Source organism: Rhamphochromis longiceps, linkage group LG3, assembly GCF_057381845.1.
Source record: "Rhamphochromis longiceps isolate RC_006_pf linkage group LG3, R_longiceps_female_GT1.1, whole genome shotgun sequence".
Classification (NCBI taxonomy): Eukaryota; Metazoa; Chordata; class Actinopteri; order Cichliformes; family Cichlidae; genus Rhamphochromis; species Rhamphochromis longiceps.
In genome coordinates this window covers 15,710,740-15,732,805 of record NC_140559.1, presented here as the reverse complement: position 1 = coordinate 15,732,805, position 22,066 = coordinate 15,710,740, and the positions used below count along the sequence as shown (strand labels likewise).

Sequence of the window (22,066 nt, the reverse complement as noted above, 5' to 3'; positions counted from 1 at the left end):
CCATATGTCTGCCTCTTATTGGCTGGTGGAAATCTGACTTTCTGTGCTGATTGGATACCAGCTCTGTCCGTCAAAGATGTATCGCGCCGTTTCTGTTCTCATTGGCTGGATAGCTTTTGTGGTTTCTGTCGACTTTCTCTTAAAAGTCGGAAAAGATGACGAGTATCGCGAGAGTCGAGTGCCGACTGAGCGGTGAACGTGAAGAGAGAGGGCCGGGAAGAGAGGAGAAAGAGTGGACTAAAGCTACGGCCTACAGTCTAAACGGAGCCGTGTCCAAACATTCAATATGTCATCCAGTTTTCTTCTCCGCCTGCTGTCTCTCGCCTTTTTCCAGGGCGCCGTGTGGGCCGAACAGCGGAAGCTTTCTCCAGGTAAGACCGCTGTGCGGGGTCCCCTGATCGGCCGGGCGGACCACCGTGACCCGCTGGAGCTGTGGAGCTCGGGGTGGGTTACGGAAAGGCTGCTCATCACGTCACAAACCTTTTCACTATTTTCAGAGTTTATTCCGTTATTCAGCCGCTGGGTGAGTTTAGGAAGGATGTTTATTAATTATTAAAACCGTTAGCGCCACAGGACCGTTAGCAAACTTTAACAGGGGGTTGTGTTCATGTCAGAGCAAAATGTAAATATCACAAAAAGTCTCAATAATGACCCCAAATACTCACCCGAGGGGCTCACGGTGGACCTGCTCCCTTTATAACCTCATATACTCTTATTGTAATCCCTACAGGTTATTAATGATTCCCTAAACTCTGGAAAATCTTAATGCGCAACTTTTCCTGAATGTTTATTTCCATTTTTCCACGTATAATCTACCACACAGCGTGGTTAACATGTATCAGTTTTAATCGCAGAAACACAAAGGTACAAAGTGCTTCGCATATCGGATAAAATTCAAATATTAAAGAAAGTTAGACATCCCCACAAACAGACACATTCACGCAGGGATGCTTACATCCAGCAGTAAAGATTACAAATCACTGATCAACCCACTCAAACGAGGTTTTACAGCCTCAAATGAGAGCTGGGACTTTTAAAATAGTGTGATCATTTTGATTGCATATTTTATAATCGTATTAGAATAAAGAATTTTAGTTAACTGCATTTAAATGAGTAAAACATTTATTGTAAGTGGATTAAATTAGGTTTAAAAAGCCACTGTGGGAGCCCACAGCACGTTTTATGTAGCAGGATTAATGATTTCCATCATGAACCTCTCACTGGCAGGTCTGTGAAGCAGAATAAACGTTTTTCAAAAGAATAGCCGGTTTAAATCTGATCTGTGTTTTCCATCCTGTCTTTGGTGCGTCCCTGTGAGGTTTGTTTGCTCAGCTGTGGTTTGTATTCATGTTTATATTACTTATGTGAGGCGTTTTTAAAGGGAGCAGAGTGAGACTGACGACGAGATGTCCTTCTTGTTGTAAACCTGTTTTTTTTTTTTTTTAAAAAGTTCACAGACACTCAGATAATAACAGAAAAAATAACTGAAAAAAATAGATTTTTAAATATTTGACTGAAATCTGAGGCCATTTTCACTCAGTCATGGGATCCAGTTTAAAGACTTCTTTTGCTTTATCTCGAGATTAATTCATTGATCAAATCAATAATCAGTTTACAGGTTCTTCCTCCTTCAGGATCTTTGAGTTTTGGTCTTTTGATACATAAAAGTGAATTCTTTGCTTGCACTTTTATCCCAGTCCTGATGCTTATTCTTCAGAGGAACGCCAGGATTGTTATATTTTAGTAAAACACCTTTTTTGTGTATATAAAGAAGCTGTTAAATTGTTAATAATAGATAATCAGCTGGTTGGTGTTTTAGCTCATCTGAAGGCTTCAGATATCTGAGCTCACAAGAAGTGTCTCAGTTTTTCTCAGGTTCTGTGGCACATTTTAAACACAGCTCAGCTGAAGACGTATTTCCCTAAAACATCTCAGACAATCACAGACACAGTGAAGGCCCTCTGTCACAAAGTGAGTTTGTGAACCAGTGAGAACATCTTACTTAAACTCGCCTTCTTCCTCTGGGAGGTTGTTGTATATCTGAGCACTTCCTCCATGTTGTGCTCAGCAGCTCTGAATCTGACTTGTGACACTGAGTATGGCGAGTTTCTATTGGCTGAACGTAACAGAGTTTGTGTTTCATCAGTTTTTATTTATTTTTTACATTTCTGTGACAGACTTTTATAGGAGTCATTTACAGTGTTGACTCTTCAAATTTTATTTGTCACGTACACAGTCACACACAGTACGATATGCAGTGAAATGCTTAGACAACTGCTCGTGACCTAAAGAAAACAAAAAAAGGAAAAGGCTATGAATAAGATGGCAAATAAATATGAAAAATTAAAAAGGGTAAATTTAACTGGGAAAGAATAAGATCAAATATATAAATTAAAGTTAAAAAATAACTGTACAACAAAATACACAGTATAGAACTATATAAGAATGTATGAAGAAATATAAATAAATATATACACAATAACAACAGCTGTACAAGTATTAGCTGGAAATGAGGAGTATAATGTCCAGTGTTGTGCAATCCACATTATGTCTTGTGCAGTGCAAATATGCTTAAAGTGATTTAAGTGATGAAGTGAAAACAATGTCCAGTGTGTGTGTAAGAACTGTATGTGTGGGTCAGTACTGTGTGGTGGTGTGACTGAGAGACCGTATCGCCTGCGGGAAGAAGCTCCTCCTCAGTCTCTCTCTGTTGGTCTTCAGGGAGCAGAATCGCTTTCCTGACCTCAGCAGAGAGAACAGTCCGTTCTTCTTCATAACTCCTGCAGATCTCTGTGGCTCTTAGTTAACCACAGTTTGTGGGCTCCTGTTTGTCCACCTGCTTTTTAAGCACTGATCATAGATTGTGGATCAGATTAAGATGTGTCCATGGGCCCAAGATGTTAATTTGGGGATCTTTCCGAGGCTCTGTGTTGTCTTCTGACACGGTGCTCCCATCAGGCTGGAAAATGCTCCTGGCAGGTTGGAAGAAGGTGGTTTTTAGTGTGGTCGGTCCTTAAAAAGCAGAACAGGGATCAGCTCAGACATGGTCGGTAGTAGGGCTGCCACAAATGATTATTTTGATCGTCGACTAGTCACCGATTATTTTTTCTATTAGTCGACTAATCAGATCATCATCCATTGGAAGTAAAACGTACAGCTCATTGCACCAGCAGCATCTGCTCTTATATAACTATCATTAGCTTACAGCTTTAAGTGTTTAAGGTGCTAACTAAAAATAAAGACAAGATGATAGTTTATTAAATTTTAATGAAATTTGCAGATTGTTTGGGTGAAGTTTAATAAACTCCTTGCTATCTAAAATATAACAGGACACCGGAGTAAATTCTCAGCATCTCACACTTCTGATAATCAGTTGTCTGCTTGACGTTTATTCAGCTGTGTAAAAACTATAACTTTGATCTCAGCCAAACCGATTTACTCAGGAACAAATAAAATACTGAAAAAAGCCAAACAATAACATTTTTAAGTTATCTAAGTGACTTATATATCATGTTTAACCTGAGTAGAGAATAAAAATGTCCAGATAGGTTTAACTTCAAACACCTGAACCCGGCAGGTAGTTCTGAACGGTCTGTAGGCCTGCATGCTTGCATGTGTGAGGCTCTGAACGGTTCTGCTTGTTAACACTAGCACAGTGACATTATGCTAACATTATTTGGACAAACATTAAACGTTTATGCTGATATAAACTTCCTGTATTTCCTTCATATGGGCTGTTCCTGTGAAACGTTCCCTCCTGACCCCTCACAATCAGCTGTAGTACCTTCATAGTATGAACTGCTTGTGTTTAAACTGTGCTGACAACGTGGAACTTATATAGCTAAGAGGGCTATGAAACGAGTAAAAAGTGCCACATTTGGGCCAATATTTCTTTGTACTTTGAGAGCCTGTAACCCTAAAAACACTCAGGTGGAAAAATTTTTGGGCTTCATTAGAAGAAGAAAATCCCCAGTACTCGATGTTTAAGTGTTCTACTTGTCTTAAAAAATATTTGACCAAAGCTGAGAAAGAATTCAAAATGTGTTTATGATGTGCGCGCTGTGCAAACTGATGTGAAAACGAAAGAAATGAGCCCACTCAGATCTGCTGCTTGGATCTGTAACATTCTCCAAGGCTCCACACCTCCGGCCTGGTCCCACAGATTCAAATCAAGGAACGGAAAAAGGAAGTCTTTACATTTTTTACATTTTCATCATGCATGTCAGGAACATATTTCCATGAGAGTCGGCAAACACACAAACATCTTTGTAAGAAGGAGCGAAATATGAATTCTGCTCATATTTGGTTATGGAAATGATTCAGTATAAACATGGAGGGAAGACCTGGGCAGAGGTCACTTTATGGATCGTTTGTCAGGATGTGTTTATAGTTTCAGAGCTGATGTATTCCGTAATCCTTCCTTTTAGTTCGAGACCCAGAGTCTGCCCTGCAGGCAGCTGCAGAGACTTTCATGGGTTGTTGACAATGCCTTTTGACACACCCCTAGGAATCTATTCAATTCAATTCAGATTTATTTATATAGCACAAAGGCATAACCACTTTACATTTTAGGGCAAAGACCCTGCAATAATACAGTGAAAACCTCAACAGTCAGACTGAGTGAGCACTTGGCAACAGTGGGAAGGAAAAACTCCCTTTTCAAAAATCTAGAAGTTCTGAAGAATAAAAACGATGGTTAAAAACAGGAGAATTTCCTTCCATATGCACTCGCTCAGCTCAGCTGAACTCAAACACAACTACTCATGAGTGCTGCTGGTGGGAAGGGGACGTCGTTATTTAGTGACGTGTTGAAAAACCGTGACACCTGGCTGGAAACTTCACAGTAAACTTTCGAGACACTTTCAATCAAACGCTGCCAAAAAAGGAGCGGAGGAGGAGGAGGAGCTTTTCCCATGTTTGGTTTGATGGTATCTGAACCAGCTGTTTGCACAGAGAGTGGATGGGAGCGATTTCTCGGGATATTTAAGGAGCTTTGTTGCACAGCCGAGAGCTGTTTTCTCGGCGCTGCAGTGAAAGTGTTATTGCTCTCGCACGTTAAAACACGTCAGACCCTCAGGAGCACAGCAGGGGCTTTGGTCACAGACCCTCTTCTCCTCCCCCATGCTACGCCTCCCCTCTTTGACTTTCCTCGGAATTTCAGAGGAATTCTGCTCCCAATTCCTAATAAAAGCCTGCAGGGAAACTCTGGCAGCTGCTCGTGTCTGCAAACAGGACTGAGTGTTACCAGCATACAGCAGCACATCCTCCAAATATTTCAATATTTGCCAAAATGGATCGTTATATATTTACGAGTTGTAAAAAAAACAAAAAACAAGAGTTCTCTGTTGATTTGACAACGTCATGCTGATCACCTGATGTGTTTGCAGAAAATTTGCTGGTCATCACCGTGGCAACAGAGGAGACGGACGGCTTCCTGCGCTTCATGAGGACAGCCCAAGAGTTCAACTACACTGTGAAGGTAACACACACACACAAGTTACATGCTGGGTAACTTTGTGTTAAAGAGTAACCTGTTACCTGGTGAGGTTAGTGTCATTAAAGAGTAATCCATTACATCCCTGGCTGAGGTGCTGCTGATGTCTGATTAGGGTTGCAAAATTCCCGGAATTTTCAAAGATGGAATCTTTCCATGGGAATTAACGGGAATTAACGGGAATTTATGGGAATAAACGGGAATTTATGGGAATAAAGTGGGAATTTTCAAAATTGAAGGTTGGCTCTTCTTAGGGAACTTAAATATAGTTGAGGAAAGTATATTTTAGCATAATATTGACAAAAACAAACAAATGCAATTCAAATACACTTGAATATCCATGCCATTCCTTAATCACATGTACAGAGCACAAGCTTGCTGCATGGCTATTGAGACCACCTACTGGCACTGTGCATGCCTCCATCACATGTACACATGGACCACACTTTTGAGCCTGAAGGACAAAGAGTATTAAAGGCACACATTTGAGCCTGTGGACTTAACAAGTGAGGTAAGTTTTGATGATATTATGGGAAAATATATTCATTAAATGTTTAAATTGTGAACATCACATAAAATGTATTAATCTGGTAGATAGCAATCTGATAAGATGCTAAATAAAATGCTAGCATCTGATAAGATGCTAAATAAAATGCTAGCATCTGATAAGATGCTAAATAAAATGCTAGCATCTGATAAGATGCTAAATAAGCCATAGCTAGTATAACATAAAGAAGATGCTAGCTTCCTCATTTGGTTGTTTTGTTTTGAAGATCATTCCAGTTGTTTAGCTAGCCTTACTATTTATATCTGTTTATTATCATATTGCAATTGTATTATTACGATCTCTTGCATTGCATTAGCATTTTTACAAGCTCTTGTTTTATTTTACAGAAAAATGCCACGTGCGCTATCTGATGTGTGGAGACATTTTACACCAGCTAATGTACAAGGGAAATCTGTATATATGTGTAAGTATTGTGATAAGACGTACGTGAAGAATGCCACAAAAATGCAGCAGCACATTGCAAAGTGCAAAAAAATTCCTCAAGGCCCAACACATGCAGCAGCCAGGAATTCCACTCAAGGGGAAAATGAATCTGTTTCAGCTGTATCAGAGTCAGATACCCACTCATCAGCTCCTGGTCCCTCTGGCATCAGAGGATTCTTTGATTTTATGGATGACACTAGCCAGAAAAACGCAGATGAGTGTTTCGCTCGTGCAATCTATGCAACTGGCTCACCCCTGATGCTGACATCCAATGTGTACTGGAAGAGATTTTTGAATGTTCTCCGACCAGCATACATTCCCCCAACCAGACATGCATTGTCTACTCATCTACTGGATGAAGAGTTCAGTCGAGTTCAAGCAAAGGTGAAACAGACCATTGACCAAGCTGACTGTATTTCAGTCATCTCTGATGGATGGTCCAATATCAGGGGACAAGGAATTATTAACTACATAATCACCACTCCTCAGCCTGTGTTCTACAAGAGTGTAGACACAAAGGAAAACAGACACACAGGCCAATACATTGCAGATGAGCTAAAAGTGATCATCAATGACCTTGGACCAGATAAGGTTTTTGCACTGGTCACTGACAATGCAGCCAACATGAAGGTTGCCTGGGCACATGTGGAGGAGACCTACCCTCATATAACTACTATTGGCTGTGCAGCCCATACACTAAACCTTCTCCTAAAAGACATAATGGCACTAAAAACAATGGACACTCTGAATAAGAGAGTGAAGCAAGTTCTGAAATATGTTAAAGGCAAACAAGTAACTTCCGCTACATTTCTGTCAAAGCAAAAGGAAAAGAACAAGAGTACTACACTGAAGCTTCCCAGCATAACGCGATGGGGTGGTGTTGTTATCATGTTTGACAGCCTTCTGGAGGGAAAGGAGTCTCTGCAAGAGATGGCCATATCCCAGTCTGTAGGCATCGACAGTGACATCAAGAAGGTCATCTTGGATGATGTGTTCTGGGAAAGAGTATCTAGCAGTCAGAAAATCCTCAAACCTATTGCAGCAGCAATAGCGAAGATAGAGGGGGATGGTGCCATCTTGTCAGATGTCCAGTGCCTTTTTGCAGAACTCAAAGAAGAAATCCAGACAATTCTGCCCACTTCCCTACTACTGAAAGCAGAGGAAACGGCTGTGGTCAAGTCATTGGAACAGCGGAGGGAGTTCTGCATGAAGCCAGTGCATGCAGCAGCATACATGCTGGACCCCAAATATGACAAGGGCATACTTTCCGGGGAAGAGATCAACGGTGCCTATGCGGTCATTACAGCCATGTCTGACCACCTGGGTCTCGATAAAGGCAAAGTTCTAGGCAGTTTGGCAAAGTATCGAACAAAGCAAGGCCTTTGGAAAGGGGATGGAATATGGCAGTCATGCCAGCACATATCTGCAGCCACCTGGTGGAAGGGACTATGTGAATCTGAGGCCCTTGCACCTGTAGCCTCCATCCTCCTCCAAATCCCACCATCATCAGCCGCCTCCGAGCGCAACTGGTCACTGTTTGGGAACACCCACACAAAGGTTCGCAACAGGCTCACAAATGTGAGAGTGGAAAAGCTGGTCGGCATTCGGGCAAACCTACGGCTCTTTGAGCCTGACACAGAGCCATCCTCAACAAAGCTGGAAAGTGACACTGAAGAGGAAGACTCAGAGTTGGATGCTGAGGAAGTGGACATGTTGTTGGATGATGATGAGGTCCAGGAAGAGTCTATTGACTGAGCAAAAATGAGAAAAGAGGATTGCTTGAAGGAAGATTTGAATGTTTAATGGGACGTTTTGGAGGATAAGTGGCATTTTTCATTTAACCTTTTGAATGGGACTTTGTGGAGATTTTTGGACAGGGGGCATTTTTGAATGAGCGGGGTTAGGGGATGGTAATATTGAACTCAACATTTCTGTTTTTATTCATCCATGAAACAAGTTATTGAAACGTGTTCTATTCTACTGTACTTACAAATAAATCTGTTTAAATATCTGTTGAAAACATTTTGCATGGAGGGTTTCTTATGATTTCTGTTTATATTTATGCTTGGAAATAATATATTCCCAGTTAGTTCTCCTAAATTCCCATTAATTTCCATAATTCCCATTATTTCCATGGACAGTTTCCAATATGGAATATTTCCAAAATTCCCAAGCTTAACTTACCATGGAAATTTACCGGAAACTTTTCGGAAATTTACCGGAAATTTTCCGCCCCTTTGCAACCCTATGTCTGATGCACGGCTGCACAGCCGTCGCTTGCTGAAGTTTGACTCAGGTCTGAGATTAAATGTCGGATCGAAGCGGTGGGTCTGTACAAGGCTCCACACAGCTTCCCTCCATGATACTTGGAGTCAGCTGCTCCAAAGTTTGCACATTTCCAGCCTTATTTAGAGGTTTAGTGAGTTAGTTTGTCAGTGGAGGTGTTTTCATACCTGTGGTGTTTAAATCAAACCCTAGACTCGTTTCCTCTTTTGCCTGGTTCATTTCTGAACACCGTAATTACACCACATCATCCACACTGAAACCTTTTGAAGGAGGTGGTCTCAGGCCGGTTCCTAGCAAACTCCAGTGCATGCTTTACATTCTGGGTGCCATAGATTTGAGAATATCATTGAAATTAAAGTAAATTCTTGGTGTTCGGTTCCTTGTGTTCAGTCTAGATCTCATCACCTCCTTCTGGTGTTTACCTTTGTTGCTCCACTCTGATGAGTTTGCTTGGATTTGTTTCTGTGTGTTCAAACTGCATGTGTGGAAACGGCCTTAAAGCTAAAGTGCTTCAGTCACATCTTGACTGTTGGTAATATGCAGAGACTAAAGACTAATGTGTTGTTGTCTAAGTGGTCGGTACCTGAAACAGAATGAATGAGTGAATGAGCCGATTGTTCCTGTACAAAGTTCCTGAATGCAGGGAGGACCTGTCGGGCCACACAGTGCAGCTCTGACTGCAGTAAAACGTCTTTGTTTAAGGTGCAGGAACAACTCCAGCAGAGAACAATAAAACTGTTTCTGTTTTTTTGTGCTGCAGATCCTTTAGAAACACTTTCAGTGATCACATGAGCAGATCAGCTGTCAGAGGATTTATTGGATACAAATGAGCAAATGAGTTTAATGATGTGATGGTGGTGTACAGGTCCTGGGTCTGGGCGAGGAGTGGAAGGGAGGCGACGTTGCTCGAACGGTGGGTGGAGGTCAGAAGGTGAGATGGTTGAAGAAGGAGGTGCAGAAACACTCGGAGAAGACGGAGCTCGTCATCATGTTTGTGGACAGGTAAACACCGTGTGTGTGTGTGTCATATACTTATCGTTCCCATCAGCTCAGTCCTGATTTCTGTCTTTTCACAGCTCTACTCTTCCTGTTCTTTATCTTGTCAGTCTCAGTTTTCGCTGCTTTTGTTGTGTCTTTACTTTTTCTTTCTGACCTACTTTGACACACACGAGGACAAAGCTTTTCTCGCAAAAATGAAGGATATGAATTTTCGTATTGTTCGATTAGCAGATAAACAGTGAAATCAGAGCTCAGGCACCGCCTGTGACCTGTGCAGGGATTTCACTGGTTCTGAGCTCCAGTGTTGTTACTGTTAACTAAAGCTAAAGTTCAGACAAGTCCAGAAATACAAACCCAGTCACGGAGGCCTGGGGAAGGATGGGTGACCACTGGTTGTTAGGGGAAAAATGTTTCGTGACAAGTTAGCAAATGATAAACCATGAAGATGGAAGCACACGGTGCTGCACTAAAGCTTCCTTTTTTGGATCGCTTTCGTCTTTAATAGACTGCCACGGTCTTGAAGCTAAGATTCGGTCGACCTTTTTCAAGTTTCACTGTCACATGGTGGTAAATTAGCGAGCGTTTGCAGACATCATCTTTCATGGCAATCTTCTTGCAACCAAAGCAGTCACAGGTTTGTAGTCCAGCGACCTCCAGTGGCCACTCACTAACAGTTCAGGTCGTACAAATACATTTTTTCCTAGCAGCTGGTGGTTCCCAAACTGTCTGTGTAGGTAGGGTCCAAATTGTGGACCCAAAAATAACAAATAAGTTAAAATACTATTTTGGTATTGGTCAGTCTGACGGGTGCTGTCAGCCAATCGAAAGAAAAGCGTCTGGACTTCTTTAAGTTACTTGAAGACGTTTCAACTCTCATCCGAGAAGCTTCTTCAGTTCTAAGGTCAAATGGTGGAGAGTCCCAGATATAAACCTAGTGGGAGTTTCCCCCCACAGAGGGACAAAAGGACCCCCTGATGATCCTCCACCTAATCACATGAGCCAAGGTGTGAAAACGTGTGTAGGTCACAATCAGCCAGGGTTTCGGGTGAACCATCATGTGATGTCCTGAAGTCAGATGGCCCAGGATGTGAGTGGGCATTAAGGCGTCTGGGGAGGGATCTCAAAACTGGATTATAGATGGCAGAGAGTTGGTGTCGTAAACCCCCGCCTCTGTTCAAAGATGGTCGCTCACAGTGGACATAGATGGCTTCTTTCACTCCTCTTTCAAACCACCAAGCTCCTTAGACTACGATGACCTGGATGACTGAGAACCTTCACAGACATACTGTCTCCCTCTTATTCTGCCAAGAGAAGCCAAGTGTAATCAATCATGATCTCTAACAGGAAGTAAATATGCTTTGGCCTTGTCCAGCTAAAATACACTATAGAACCTTCAGCACCACAAAAAATGTAACTGAGTGAATGCATATATTTGACCCTTACAGAGAAAAGGTTAGAGAAAATCCAAAACACAGTAAATTCAAACTCAATTGAGTTTCTTTTGGTGATGTCTGATGTTTGCTGCGCAATTCTTCCACCCTGAAAAAGCCTGGAACAGTTAAATAAATCATGGAAAGTCCAGAATCGCCATGAATTCATGCCCTTGAAGACTGTATTTAAACCTCTGACCACAACTGTAAAACCCCCATTTCCTCCAGTATAACCCAGTTGTGGAACATCACAGAGACGAGGTGATCATCTGGTAGAGGGGAGACCACAGCAGGAGCAGGAGACCCCTCTGTGTCCTGTTTTAGGTTTTAATGAACACCTTAAACTCTGTACTGGAGCTGCTGTAGGCGGTCATTACTTCAGCCTTTCTGGAAAGAGACTGATAAAGTTGGGAATGAGCCACACTCGACTGTGGAGGTCTGCAGCTCACGCTAAACTCTTACTGTTCTTCCATTTATCGTCCTTTAAATGTTTTTCTTTCCTGTTTACATGTAAGCTGACGTGGCTCTCACTCTTTCTAGCCACTGCTCAGTGTTCAGTCCTGATTGTTTCTGTCATAAACATGCTCTCTGTCTGCTTATCCCACACATTCAAACTTGCAAACAGTAACAGGCCCCCCTCTTTCTCTTTCTCTCTCCATGCAGTTACGATGTGATCTTTGCATCGGGTCCTGAGGAGCTGCTGTCCAAGTTTTCCCGTATGGGTCACAAAGTTATTTTCTCAGCTGAGGGTTTCTGCTGGCCTGACCAGCGCCTGGCCTCCAAATACCCCGAGGTGCGTACTGGGAAACGCTACCTGAACTCAGGAGGTAAGGAGCTCACTGCTATTCCTTTAAAATACTATAAAAAGTTTAAAGCAGTAAGTAACACACGACTTCTTGCCCTTCAGGGTTCATCGGCTATGCTCCAGAGATCAGTGCAATTGTCCAGCAGTGGAAGTACAAAGACAGCGATGACGACCAACTTTTCTACACCAGGATCTACCTGGACAAGACGCACAGGGTAGAAACAACTTCACAAACATTAAAAAAACAAAAGTAACCCACAGTTTTAAAGCCACTGTTAGAGCCACTAGAACAAGTCGCAGTCACAACAGGAACATTTTCATGTAAATACTTTTTCTGTACCAATTGTAATGTAAGTTAAAGAACAAGACCATCTCACACTCTGTTCCCTCCAATGACAGAATAATGGCTGCAGTTCACTTTGCATTTCTTGTTACCATTAGTAACAAGTAACATTAGTCTGAGGTTGGCTCCTTTAATGTTACCTCAGGTCGAAAGTCTTTGACGTTGCAGACAAAACGAGTTAATCTGTACTGCTGGGTAAAAACCTGAATTGTTTTGAACATATTCTTAGAAAACTAGGCCAGCAGTGATTTCAGAGAAGAAGAGTTTTTGAATCTCAGATATTCGCCCAGCTTGTCATGTCTGAATTTATCTGTAAAAGTCTAAATCTTGACAAAGCTGCTCTGTTTATTATTGTCACATCAGACCAAGTTTAACATGACCCTGGATCATCGATCCCGGATCTTCCAAAACCTGAACGGAGCTGTTGGTAAGAAACACAAATATGTGAGAGCTCAGTTTACACGCGAACCAGCTGTTTCACATGTAGCAGTCTGTCTCCATCCAGCTGTTATTCAAAGAGGCTACACTCCTGTTAATGCAACTCTAAGCCTGTTGTAATGAGGGGGGAGATTAGCTACAGAGACAAAAACAACTTTTTGTATCAGGCTGTAAACATGTTTATTTCAGTCTGTGGGGAATGACTCACTTTACAAGCATACAGTTTAAACCTGAGTAAAAAGTAGAGGATCGATAATAGAGCCCTGTGAAGCTCCACGATTTGTAAGGAAACATTCATTCTGGTTTCTGTTACTCACTCTACTGGTTACTTCATCCTGAAAACCTCTGATTTGAATGTGAAATACTTCAATTCAGATATTAAAAGGTTTATTATACATGTGTATTCATGCCTTTCTGACATAAATCTGTCCCTCCAACTTTTTCAACGTGCTATTACTGTACTCAGGCTCTTATGAGGATATATCTTTGGTCTGACTGAATCAAGGTGTATCATGTTTGTTTCTACGGTAAAGTTGGACATTTTAACACGAGCTTATGGACTGACTTCCCACTGGAGCCTCAAGTGGACATTTGAGGAACTGCCGTTTCTTATTGCGCAGAAACACTTACACTAAATCTCCTCTCTAGATGAGGTCGTCTTGAAATTCGAGAGGGCAAAGGTCAGAGCAAGGAATGTCGCCTACGACACGCTTCCTGTTGTTATCCATGGCAACGGACCCACCAAGGTAACACGACAATGTGATGGTAAAACCAGAGCACAGACAGATTTTGTGATCAGGAGTCAGGTGTGACGTGTTAAGCTGGGCTCACACTGCGATTTCTTTCAGTCGCATTCAGCTCCTGCTCAAACTGCACGATTGACTCACAGGGGTTAGAAGTTCGTAGGTCACGGTGCAGGGTCTCACACTATACGACCCGATGCTCTGATGCGACCTGAGTGCTCACACTGTGCGTCCATAACATGAAGGTTATAACAGAAAATCTGTCGCTCACTCCCTCTCTGTCTTTCACTCACACAGACACACCACCACCATCAACTTTGCTGAATTGCTAATGAAAAACATGATCAGGCAGCTGTGATTGAGCAGCAATGTAAATCCAACTATTTTCACGGTTGTTGAGGTCGTGATAATTTTGTGAGGCCACATCGAAAAGGCTCGGATGAGCTTTCCAAAGTTCTACAAGTTGTGCCTCCATCGCTTGTGTCCAGATCACACGCTGCACAGCTGTGCTACTCCGTCATTTTCACCGACATCTATGTGTTCGCGAGTGCGCAGTGTGAGCGGCTGCGGTGACAGCCTGTTTGAAATCCTCACGACTGTTGTGAGGATTTCAAACAGGTTTGAAATCCTCCCGACCAAGCGATTGATGATCGGGAGGTGTTAATCGCTTCCTGTTACCCCACATATACACGATGCACGACACACGATGAAGGCCAAACTCGGGCCGATCACCAAAACGGTCGCACGACTGAAATATTGGCTCAAAATGGGCCAAACATGGCACAGTGTAAGCCCAGCATTAGAGTAAACCACTGTGCTGCTGTTTAAAACTAATGAAGACTCTTTGATCTTCTCACACTTGAAACTGTTCCTGCCTATCATTAAAAATCTGATTATCAAACACAACAAATATATTTAATAATTCTGCACATCTGCTTGTCTCTGCAGCTTCAGCTGAACTACCTCGGTAACTACGTCCCCACGGTGTGGACCTATGAAACCGGCTGCGGGATTTGCGACGACGACCTGCTCTTCTTCAATGAGGTGCCTGCACCACTCTCGGTGGAGGACATAATGAGGAGAAAAAGTTTTCCTGTCAGTGTTTGAACTCTACGTGTGTTTGTGTGTTCAGGACGAACAGATGCCTCTGGTCTGCGTCGCTGTTTTCATCGAACATGCAACTCCCTTCATGGAGGAGTTCCTGGAGCGCCTGTCCACTCTGAACTACCCAAAAACGAGGATTCGCCTCTTCATCCACAACAACGTACGATGCACACTCGCACAGAGTTCCAGTTTCACTGCCTTCACTGGAACATCAGAGGGAGGAAAAAGATTCACAATTAAAGAGTCAGAATTGTCTCTGTGGAATTCACCGAGAGATTTTAGGCAACTTTGACACAAGGAAAAGGTTCCTGACTGTGGCTCAAGCAGAGAGTAGTTTGAGTAGCCTTCAACTGTGAAAAATTTTTGCCTGTTCACTAAATTTAGAGCCAAAGTTAATTTTTGCAGCATACAGAACTTCCTTCCTGTGTCATGTGCTTTCTGACCTGTTGTGTCCCTGTACTGCAGGTCGTGTACCACGAGCGTCACATCCAGAAGTTCTGGGAGCGTCACAGGTCTCTGTTCCCAGACGCCCGGGTAGTCGGACCAGAGGAGAACCTGAAGGAGGACGAAGCCAGAACCATGGCTGTGTGAGTGCACAACCTCTAAGGACATTATAAAAACTTTAAAACAGTAAAATATAAGAAGTCCTGGAAACAGGAGATATGACACCAAAACGAAATGTAGGTTTCAAAGATGTTATCAACACTGTCAGCAAAATTGGTCTCAAATATGTACAAATATTTAACTATTTGCATTTTTAGTACCAACCTTTAAAACCTTTATTTTATTTTTTTTACAATAAGGCAGAAATCAACAGTAGTTTTCCTTCTGTGGTTTTATTTGGATTTATGTACAGCTCATAGTGTTCATCAACTGCATGTTGCAGAACTTTGCCAACATATAAATGAAATAAAAGTGAGCAATTAATTCATCTGAAACAAAAGTTTAAATTTAGGAAAATCCAAAAGATACGATAAAACCTAAATCCCCAAATAAGCACCTGCAAGAGGCAGAGAATAAATTCTGAGGACAAATATACTCTACAGGTGGAAACAATCAGAGAATCGGGAGCAAGACAAAGACAGGAAATAAAAGGACAAAAGACACGCAAAGATCAGGAAAATAAAGGTAGACATATTGACGAGACGGAGAAACATAAAAAACATGGAAAAACAACCAGGAATTGAGCACTGCTGTATACAACCTTGAACCTTTCTTTCCTTAAAACCCAGCATTAGCAACCAGGACTTGTCCTGCTTTAAAGTTCCTGCCATTTAAAGACGGAAATGAGGCAGAACAAAACACTTAAATTGCTCTGTGAAGCATATTTATAAACCAGGAAGTTAAATCTGTTTAATGAGAGGAGCGTATTTAGAACAATTACATTAAAAAAAGGTCAGATTCCGTCTGTAGTAAGATAAAAAATACGTCTGACCATCACCTTTATGGAAACTCTCTAAATACGAAGGTAATGAACCTTCCTGGCTGTTTGTGTTTGTTTGACTGCAGCGAGGTGTGTAAGAAGGATCCAGAGTGCGACTACTACTTCAGCATCGACTCCGATGTGGCTTTGACGAACCCCGACATCCTGAGGATCCTGATGGAGGAGAACAAGTACGTAGAAGCTGTGTTTACACCGTCAGTAAAACCCTGAGCATATCCTGCACTGGATGAGACTCAAAAACTAAAAAGACTACAAAAAAATGTCGCATATTTGTTAAGTTTTTAAAAACTGACAGCCAAATATTTAAATGCTTCAGGCCAACGAGGGTTTCGTTGTGGAGATTCAGCTTATGATCAGGACTTCTTCATGGTGACTGATCCAGGATTGATCATTTCAGATTTCCTTTTTGTGACGTTTGGTTCATTTTTGCTATTTTCCTCCTGGCCTATGATGGTATTTGTGTCCAGACTATCACTCCAAGGTCAAATTCAGCTTTCCTAAACAGCTCTGACACGAACCGAGAGCTCAGGCCACATTTTGCCTCAACGTTCATTGCAGGCTCTACCCCAAATCAAGATACTATCCCAAGCTGTAATACAGATCTCTTCCAGCTTAGACATTAACCCCCAAAGCTCAGTCCAGACTCTGCGCCAAGGTACCATCTAGACCCTAATAGCATAGAGGGTGTACGAGACGATGACCATTAGTGTAAACCCAAGGTTCAGTTCAAGCTGTCTGGAGTTTAATGGATGCCTGAATGTTAACAGCAACACTGATTATTCTACTGGAGCCACATAACTTTGACTATTTTGAGCTCACTGTTTGATTTTAAAAACGGCTAATGGCTTCAGACTAAAGGAACCTGCGTCTATTTTAATACTCTCAGACTACTTTCTGTTACTTCTTTCCAGATATTAGGCGCTATGTGTAAACACCTCAGTATTCAGGCTTTATGTTAGATTCTGTTGGTTTTTATTTTAATGCAGTTCCCTGAAATCCTTTGCTGTTCTTGCAGGTCTGTCATAGCACCCATGCTGTCCAAACACGGAAAGCTGTGGAGTAACTTCTGGGGCGCTCTAAGCCCTGAAGGATACTACTCCAGATCTGAAGATTACATTGAGATCGTCCAGGGCAAGAGGGTGTAAGTAACACACAAAGAAACTGGTTAATGCTGCCTATTGTGGCCCAGTACACTGTCACAAAAGAGATCATTTCAAGTTTAAATAAAGGTTAAATGAATGAAACAGAAGCACAAAACCCACCTATAGCTGTTTATCCATTTCTAAATTTTAAGGTAATAAAAAAATGGGTCAAACTGATTCAGTGATTTTATTTTAGATTGTGCTATCGCTTTGTCTTAAATTTTCCATTATTTAGTGAATAGATATGTCATAATGAAAATAATAATAATGATGTATGTGTTGCAGTTGGTGTGTTCAGATTTTAATTCTAAAAAATATGAGAGACTACATATGTTTTTAGTTTTTTCATTGAACGAATGAGCCCTCATGTGAAAGCGAGTGATTTCTAGTATCCAGTGAAGAGGTGACTGTTTAACATCTGGTTAAACCCAAACCAACCCCAACCTTAGATGGGTTTCCCATTAAAGAAAAAAAGTGATTCTTCTTCTCCTTTCAGCTGATCTCTTGCTCTTAAGTGCCACGGTTGTGTTTCCAGTTGTTGAGATTTTGCTTTGGCTATTGTTTTGGGGTAACTGGTGTTTCAGTTTCTTTGATCCCTGTGCCAGATTCTATAGCATAGATAACCAAATGTGGGATTCAAACATGCAAAAATGGCAAAAAAAAGCATTTGGCAGATTAGAAAAAGTCCAGAAAGTCAGCAAGTCCAACTACAGATGAGTCCATAAGACTTAAGAACCAGCACCAAACTCTGAGACGCGACATCCTGTCTGTAAAACAACCTTCTGCCTGTGTTTGTGCAGAGGTCTGTGGAATGTGCCGTACATCACTCAGGTCTACCTGATCAAAGGCAGCGTGCTGCGGACTAAACTGTCCCAGGTGAGCCTGTATATGGATGAAGGGGGCATGGACGCTGACATGGTGTTCTGCAGGAGCATCCGAGACCAGGTAACACAAACGTTCTCTGCTTTTAACTGTAAGCACAGTCAGAGTGGATTACAAAAAAGCTCTTTTGTAAGCAGCAATGCTGTTGTTTCATTGAACTTTATACAAACAAAACTTAATATGTCCACAGGGAGTCTTCATGTATGTGTCCAACCGTGACGAATTTGGCCGTTTGGTGGCCTCGTCCAATTACAACACGTCCAGGCTCCACCCAGACATGTGGCAGATCTTCGACAACCCTGTGGTCAGGAAAATGTACATGAACACTCAAATTAGATGATGTGGGTAAAGCTAAAACAACTCGGACTGTCTGTCTGTATTTGCAGGACTGGAAGGAGAAGTATGTCCACGAAAACTACTCCAAGATCTTTGAAGATGAGAAGACTTATGTAGAGCAGGTAATAAAGTCAGGAAGGGGAATCAGGAACCAGAGGCAAAAAAACCCCACCTCCCATGTAGAGTGTTTTCAGATTATTATTAATGATTGTTACAGAATCATCGTGGGTTTAACAATCTCTCTGTATTTCAGCCCTGCCCAGATGTTTACTGGTTTCCAACTTTCTCAGACAAAATGTGTGACCATATGGTAGAAACCATGGAAGACTGTGGCGAGTGGTCTGGTGGAACGCACAAGGTAAACACTTATTCTAACTGTCACACAAGGGCAGAAGTAAGTACTAAGACTTAACAGTTTTGTGTTTTCTATGTTTCTAGGATGAGCGTCTGGCTGGCGGTTATGAAAATGTCCCAACTGTGGATATCCACATGAACCAGATCGGCTTTGAGAAGGAGTGGCTCAAGTTCCTCAAAGATTATATTTCCCCCGTCACTGAGAAACTCTATCCTGGCTACTACCCCAGGGTACGGTAAAAGCCTAACCCCAGTCTCACGTTCAGACTCCCTACCCCACCAAGGAGTTCAATCCACAACCTCCCTCACGGGAGAGCCCAGAGCTTACTCCAAAGTATAGTTTACACTCTAACCTAAGGGTTCAATTCAAGACTTTGTGCCAAGGTATTGCTCAGGAGATCCTAATCCCACAGTACAGTTTAGACCCTCTGAGTCCACACTTTAGCCTAAAGTGTAGTTTAGATCCAAATCTTGGTTTTCAGTGTAGAGTCTTTGCCAAAGTACCATCAATACCCTAACTCCCACCTAAATATACAGACCAAACCCTAGGTTTAGACTCGATACCAAGGTACTGTCAAGACCCTTACGCTAAGATACAGACCAGACGTTAACCAGAGGGTCGGGTCCAGACTCAACATTAAGGTTAGAGTCACCCCATGGGTTGAGGTACAGTCCACACAATAACCATAGTGTTCAAGTTCCAGATACGTTTATCATTCAGAGCCTTCCTCTAAGGTAGGGTGCACACCCTGAACACAAGGTGCAGTCCATCAGAATAACTCCTTACCGTCCTCAGAGGTTCTCTCAAGACCTTACCCAAAGTTCAGCCCAGAAATATCTCATGATCTCAGACCGATGCTTACCTCGAAATTAATCCCAGATATTGAGCCACTACAAAGGTTTTGACAGTGCAGGCATTACAGAAAAAAAACTCAGTATCTGCCCCAGGGTACGGTCAGGGTACACTGTGCTCTACTGCACTCTAAGAGAATACAAATTCACAGTGCTAAGGAGCTATACATTAATCATGTTTTTCTTTAGAAAGTTTCTGAGTCAGAGTTTTATCTGATGTTGGGAACATTGTTGTGTTTGTGCCGTCTTTTGTTAATCCTCTTAAAAATGATCTGGTACTGTCTACATGCAGGCTCAAGCCATTATGAACTTTGTGGTGCGTTACCGTCCAGATGAGCAACCATTATTGCGGCCACATCATGACTCCTCCACCTTCACTATCAACATCGCCTTGAACAGGAAGGACATTGACTACGAGGTAACGCAGCCTGCTGATCTAAAGAAGCCAAAGAACATGCTATCCTGAATAATTTCCCTAAAGCTCTGCCTTTCTTAACACAACATGTTTACTTGTGTCAGGGTGGAGGTTGCAGGTTCCTGCGGTACGACTGTAAGGTGGAGTCTCCTAGGAAGGGCTGGTCCTTCATGCACCCAGGTCGACTGACACACTACCACGAAGGCCTGCGCGTCACCAAAGGGACCAGATACATCATGGTGTCCTTTGTCGACCCCTAAGCGTACAGAGCGTGTGCATAAAAGGCTGCTGGTGTGTCTGTGTGAGCATGAGAAGATTAGCCAACCTCATCATCATATTCGTAATGGAGGAAAAGACGTGATGACCTTGAATGCATCATGTTATTATTTCACTGTGTCCTTATTTCAGGTGTACATAAGATTTGACTTATCATCGTTGACATTTCAGAGTTTTCTGTTTTTTACCTTGTTTTTATTCCTGACACTAGTGAAGCAAATAAAAACGGGAGATTTGTGGTCTTGAAGGCATCGCTGTCGGACATTTCAAAATAAGAGTCTCATGCTTAAATTCAGTTGTCACCGTGCTGCCTTACGTTTAAACGTTAACTAAATCTATGCAAGCAAAACACTCCAAGTTGTGTTTCAACAATCAGCTGTTACACTCCAAACTCTGAAAGATTAATGCCACCTGTTGTGCCAAGTAGAGGGTGTTACCCGTATTAGTGATGTGCTCGAGGGTAAATCCACCTCAAAGACAAGTCGGCTGGATTTGAGCATCAATATTCTAGACGTGCAAATCCTCAATATCAGTTAATATGATACAGAGAAAAAAGATGGGTATAAAGATGCTTTAAAGAAAACCGTGTGAATGATGTGCCAAGAAGTCTATATGTTTGGTAAAAGTCTGTAAAAACAAGATTTAAGCAAGTGGAGCTCCACTTTGAGGAGTTTTTAGACTCTTACTTTGTAAACTCTAAAGGCCTTTTATGTATTTGTTTTATTCTTTGTTGTTTATTCTTGTTTTTAAAATTTACATGTCCTCCTTAGGTTTCCATGGGGCAGTCATCATTAGGGTGTGAAGCGCCACCTCCTCTTGCAGGATTATGTCTTTATTTAAAAAATGCTGTGATGGTTTTTAGTCTGATTGAGGTGCAGGGTTTCCACCCAGCCTCTGGTTTTCTTCTATACGTGCCTGTTTATCAAAAGTCTCTGGCTTTGTAAAAACTGCATTAAATTATTTGTTGATGACTGACTGAATAAAGTTTTGAGATTTTAATAAAAAAAAGACCTGTCACATCAGTTTAAGTAGTCCTTTTTTGGGGCTATCAAACTGTCAAGAAAACGACTATGATTTTTACTCAAGAATATTCTTAAAGTAAAAAGATAAATACTAATTTACTTTTGCGAGTTTGTGCTGGTGGCACTAACTGGCAGTACTTGTCTTATTGTAGTACCAGTATTTCCCCCACTCAGTGCACTGTTACTGCACCATCCTATGTTACAAATTGGTATTACAGAAAAGTATGACCTGGCCTGTCTGGAGTCAAAATAAAAAATTTAAATACAGGTGTAGCCAAGGTGATGTTACCTACAGCTTTGAAGCCTTGATTTTAGTGCTTTTGCCACCACTATATTAATTATTTTCTAATTGCATCACACAGAGACATTCTGTTGAGTAGCATCCAAAAAAAAGAAAAACTATTTCACTCACAAACTTGGAGAATAAATTTCTTGGACACTGTCAATTGATTGCATAGGAGCCGTATTATTGGTTAGAAAATTGCACTAAAAGTGGATGCAGTGAAGTCTAACAGACAGCTAACCTTAAAATCCTAACCCCTGAAAGCGTACCTTCACTCAGTGCTGATTGGTGGATCTCTGGTCCACGGAAGCAGCAAAAGAAATCGTTGAAATGGACATTTTAATTGAAGACAGCATTTTGATTCAAAGGATTGCACACAGTACATTTACCCCAGTATTTTAAACCCTGACGTCTAATATGAATAATA

At 41.8% G+C, this 22,066-nt stretch overlaps 1 protein-coding gene across 1 annotated transcript; it reads left to right on the top strand.

Moving 5' to 3' along the window:
* Positions 1 to 158: 158 nt before the first annotated feature.
* Positions 159 to 21,351, top strand: plod3 (procollagen-lysine, 2-oxoglutarate 5-dioxygenase 3). The gene is made up of 19 exons (XM_085389797.1): positions 159 to 371; positions 5,388 to 5,479; positions 9,637 to 9,773; positions 11,864 to 12,027; positions 12,108 to 12,220; positions 12,712 to 12,775; positions 13,435 to 13,532; positions 14,478 to 14,573; positions 14,662 to 14,793; positions 15,099 to 15,220; positions 16,143 to 16,247; positions 17,093 to 17,218; positions 18,020 to 18,164; positions 18,292 to 18,405; positions 18,488 to 18,559; positions 18,691 to 18,795; positions 18,876 to 19,022; positions 19,936 to 20,061; positions 20,163 to 21,351. Exons 1-19 carry the CDS (start codon positions 287 to 289, stop codon positions 20,316 to 20,318), a joined length of 2,199 nt encoding a protein of 732 aa, XP_085245923.1. The 5' UTR covers positions 159 to 286; the 3' UTR covers positions 20,319 to 21,351.
* Positions 21,352 to 22,066: the final 715 nt, after the last annotated feature.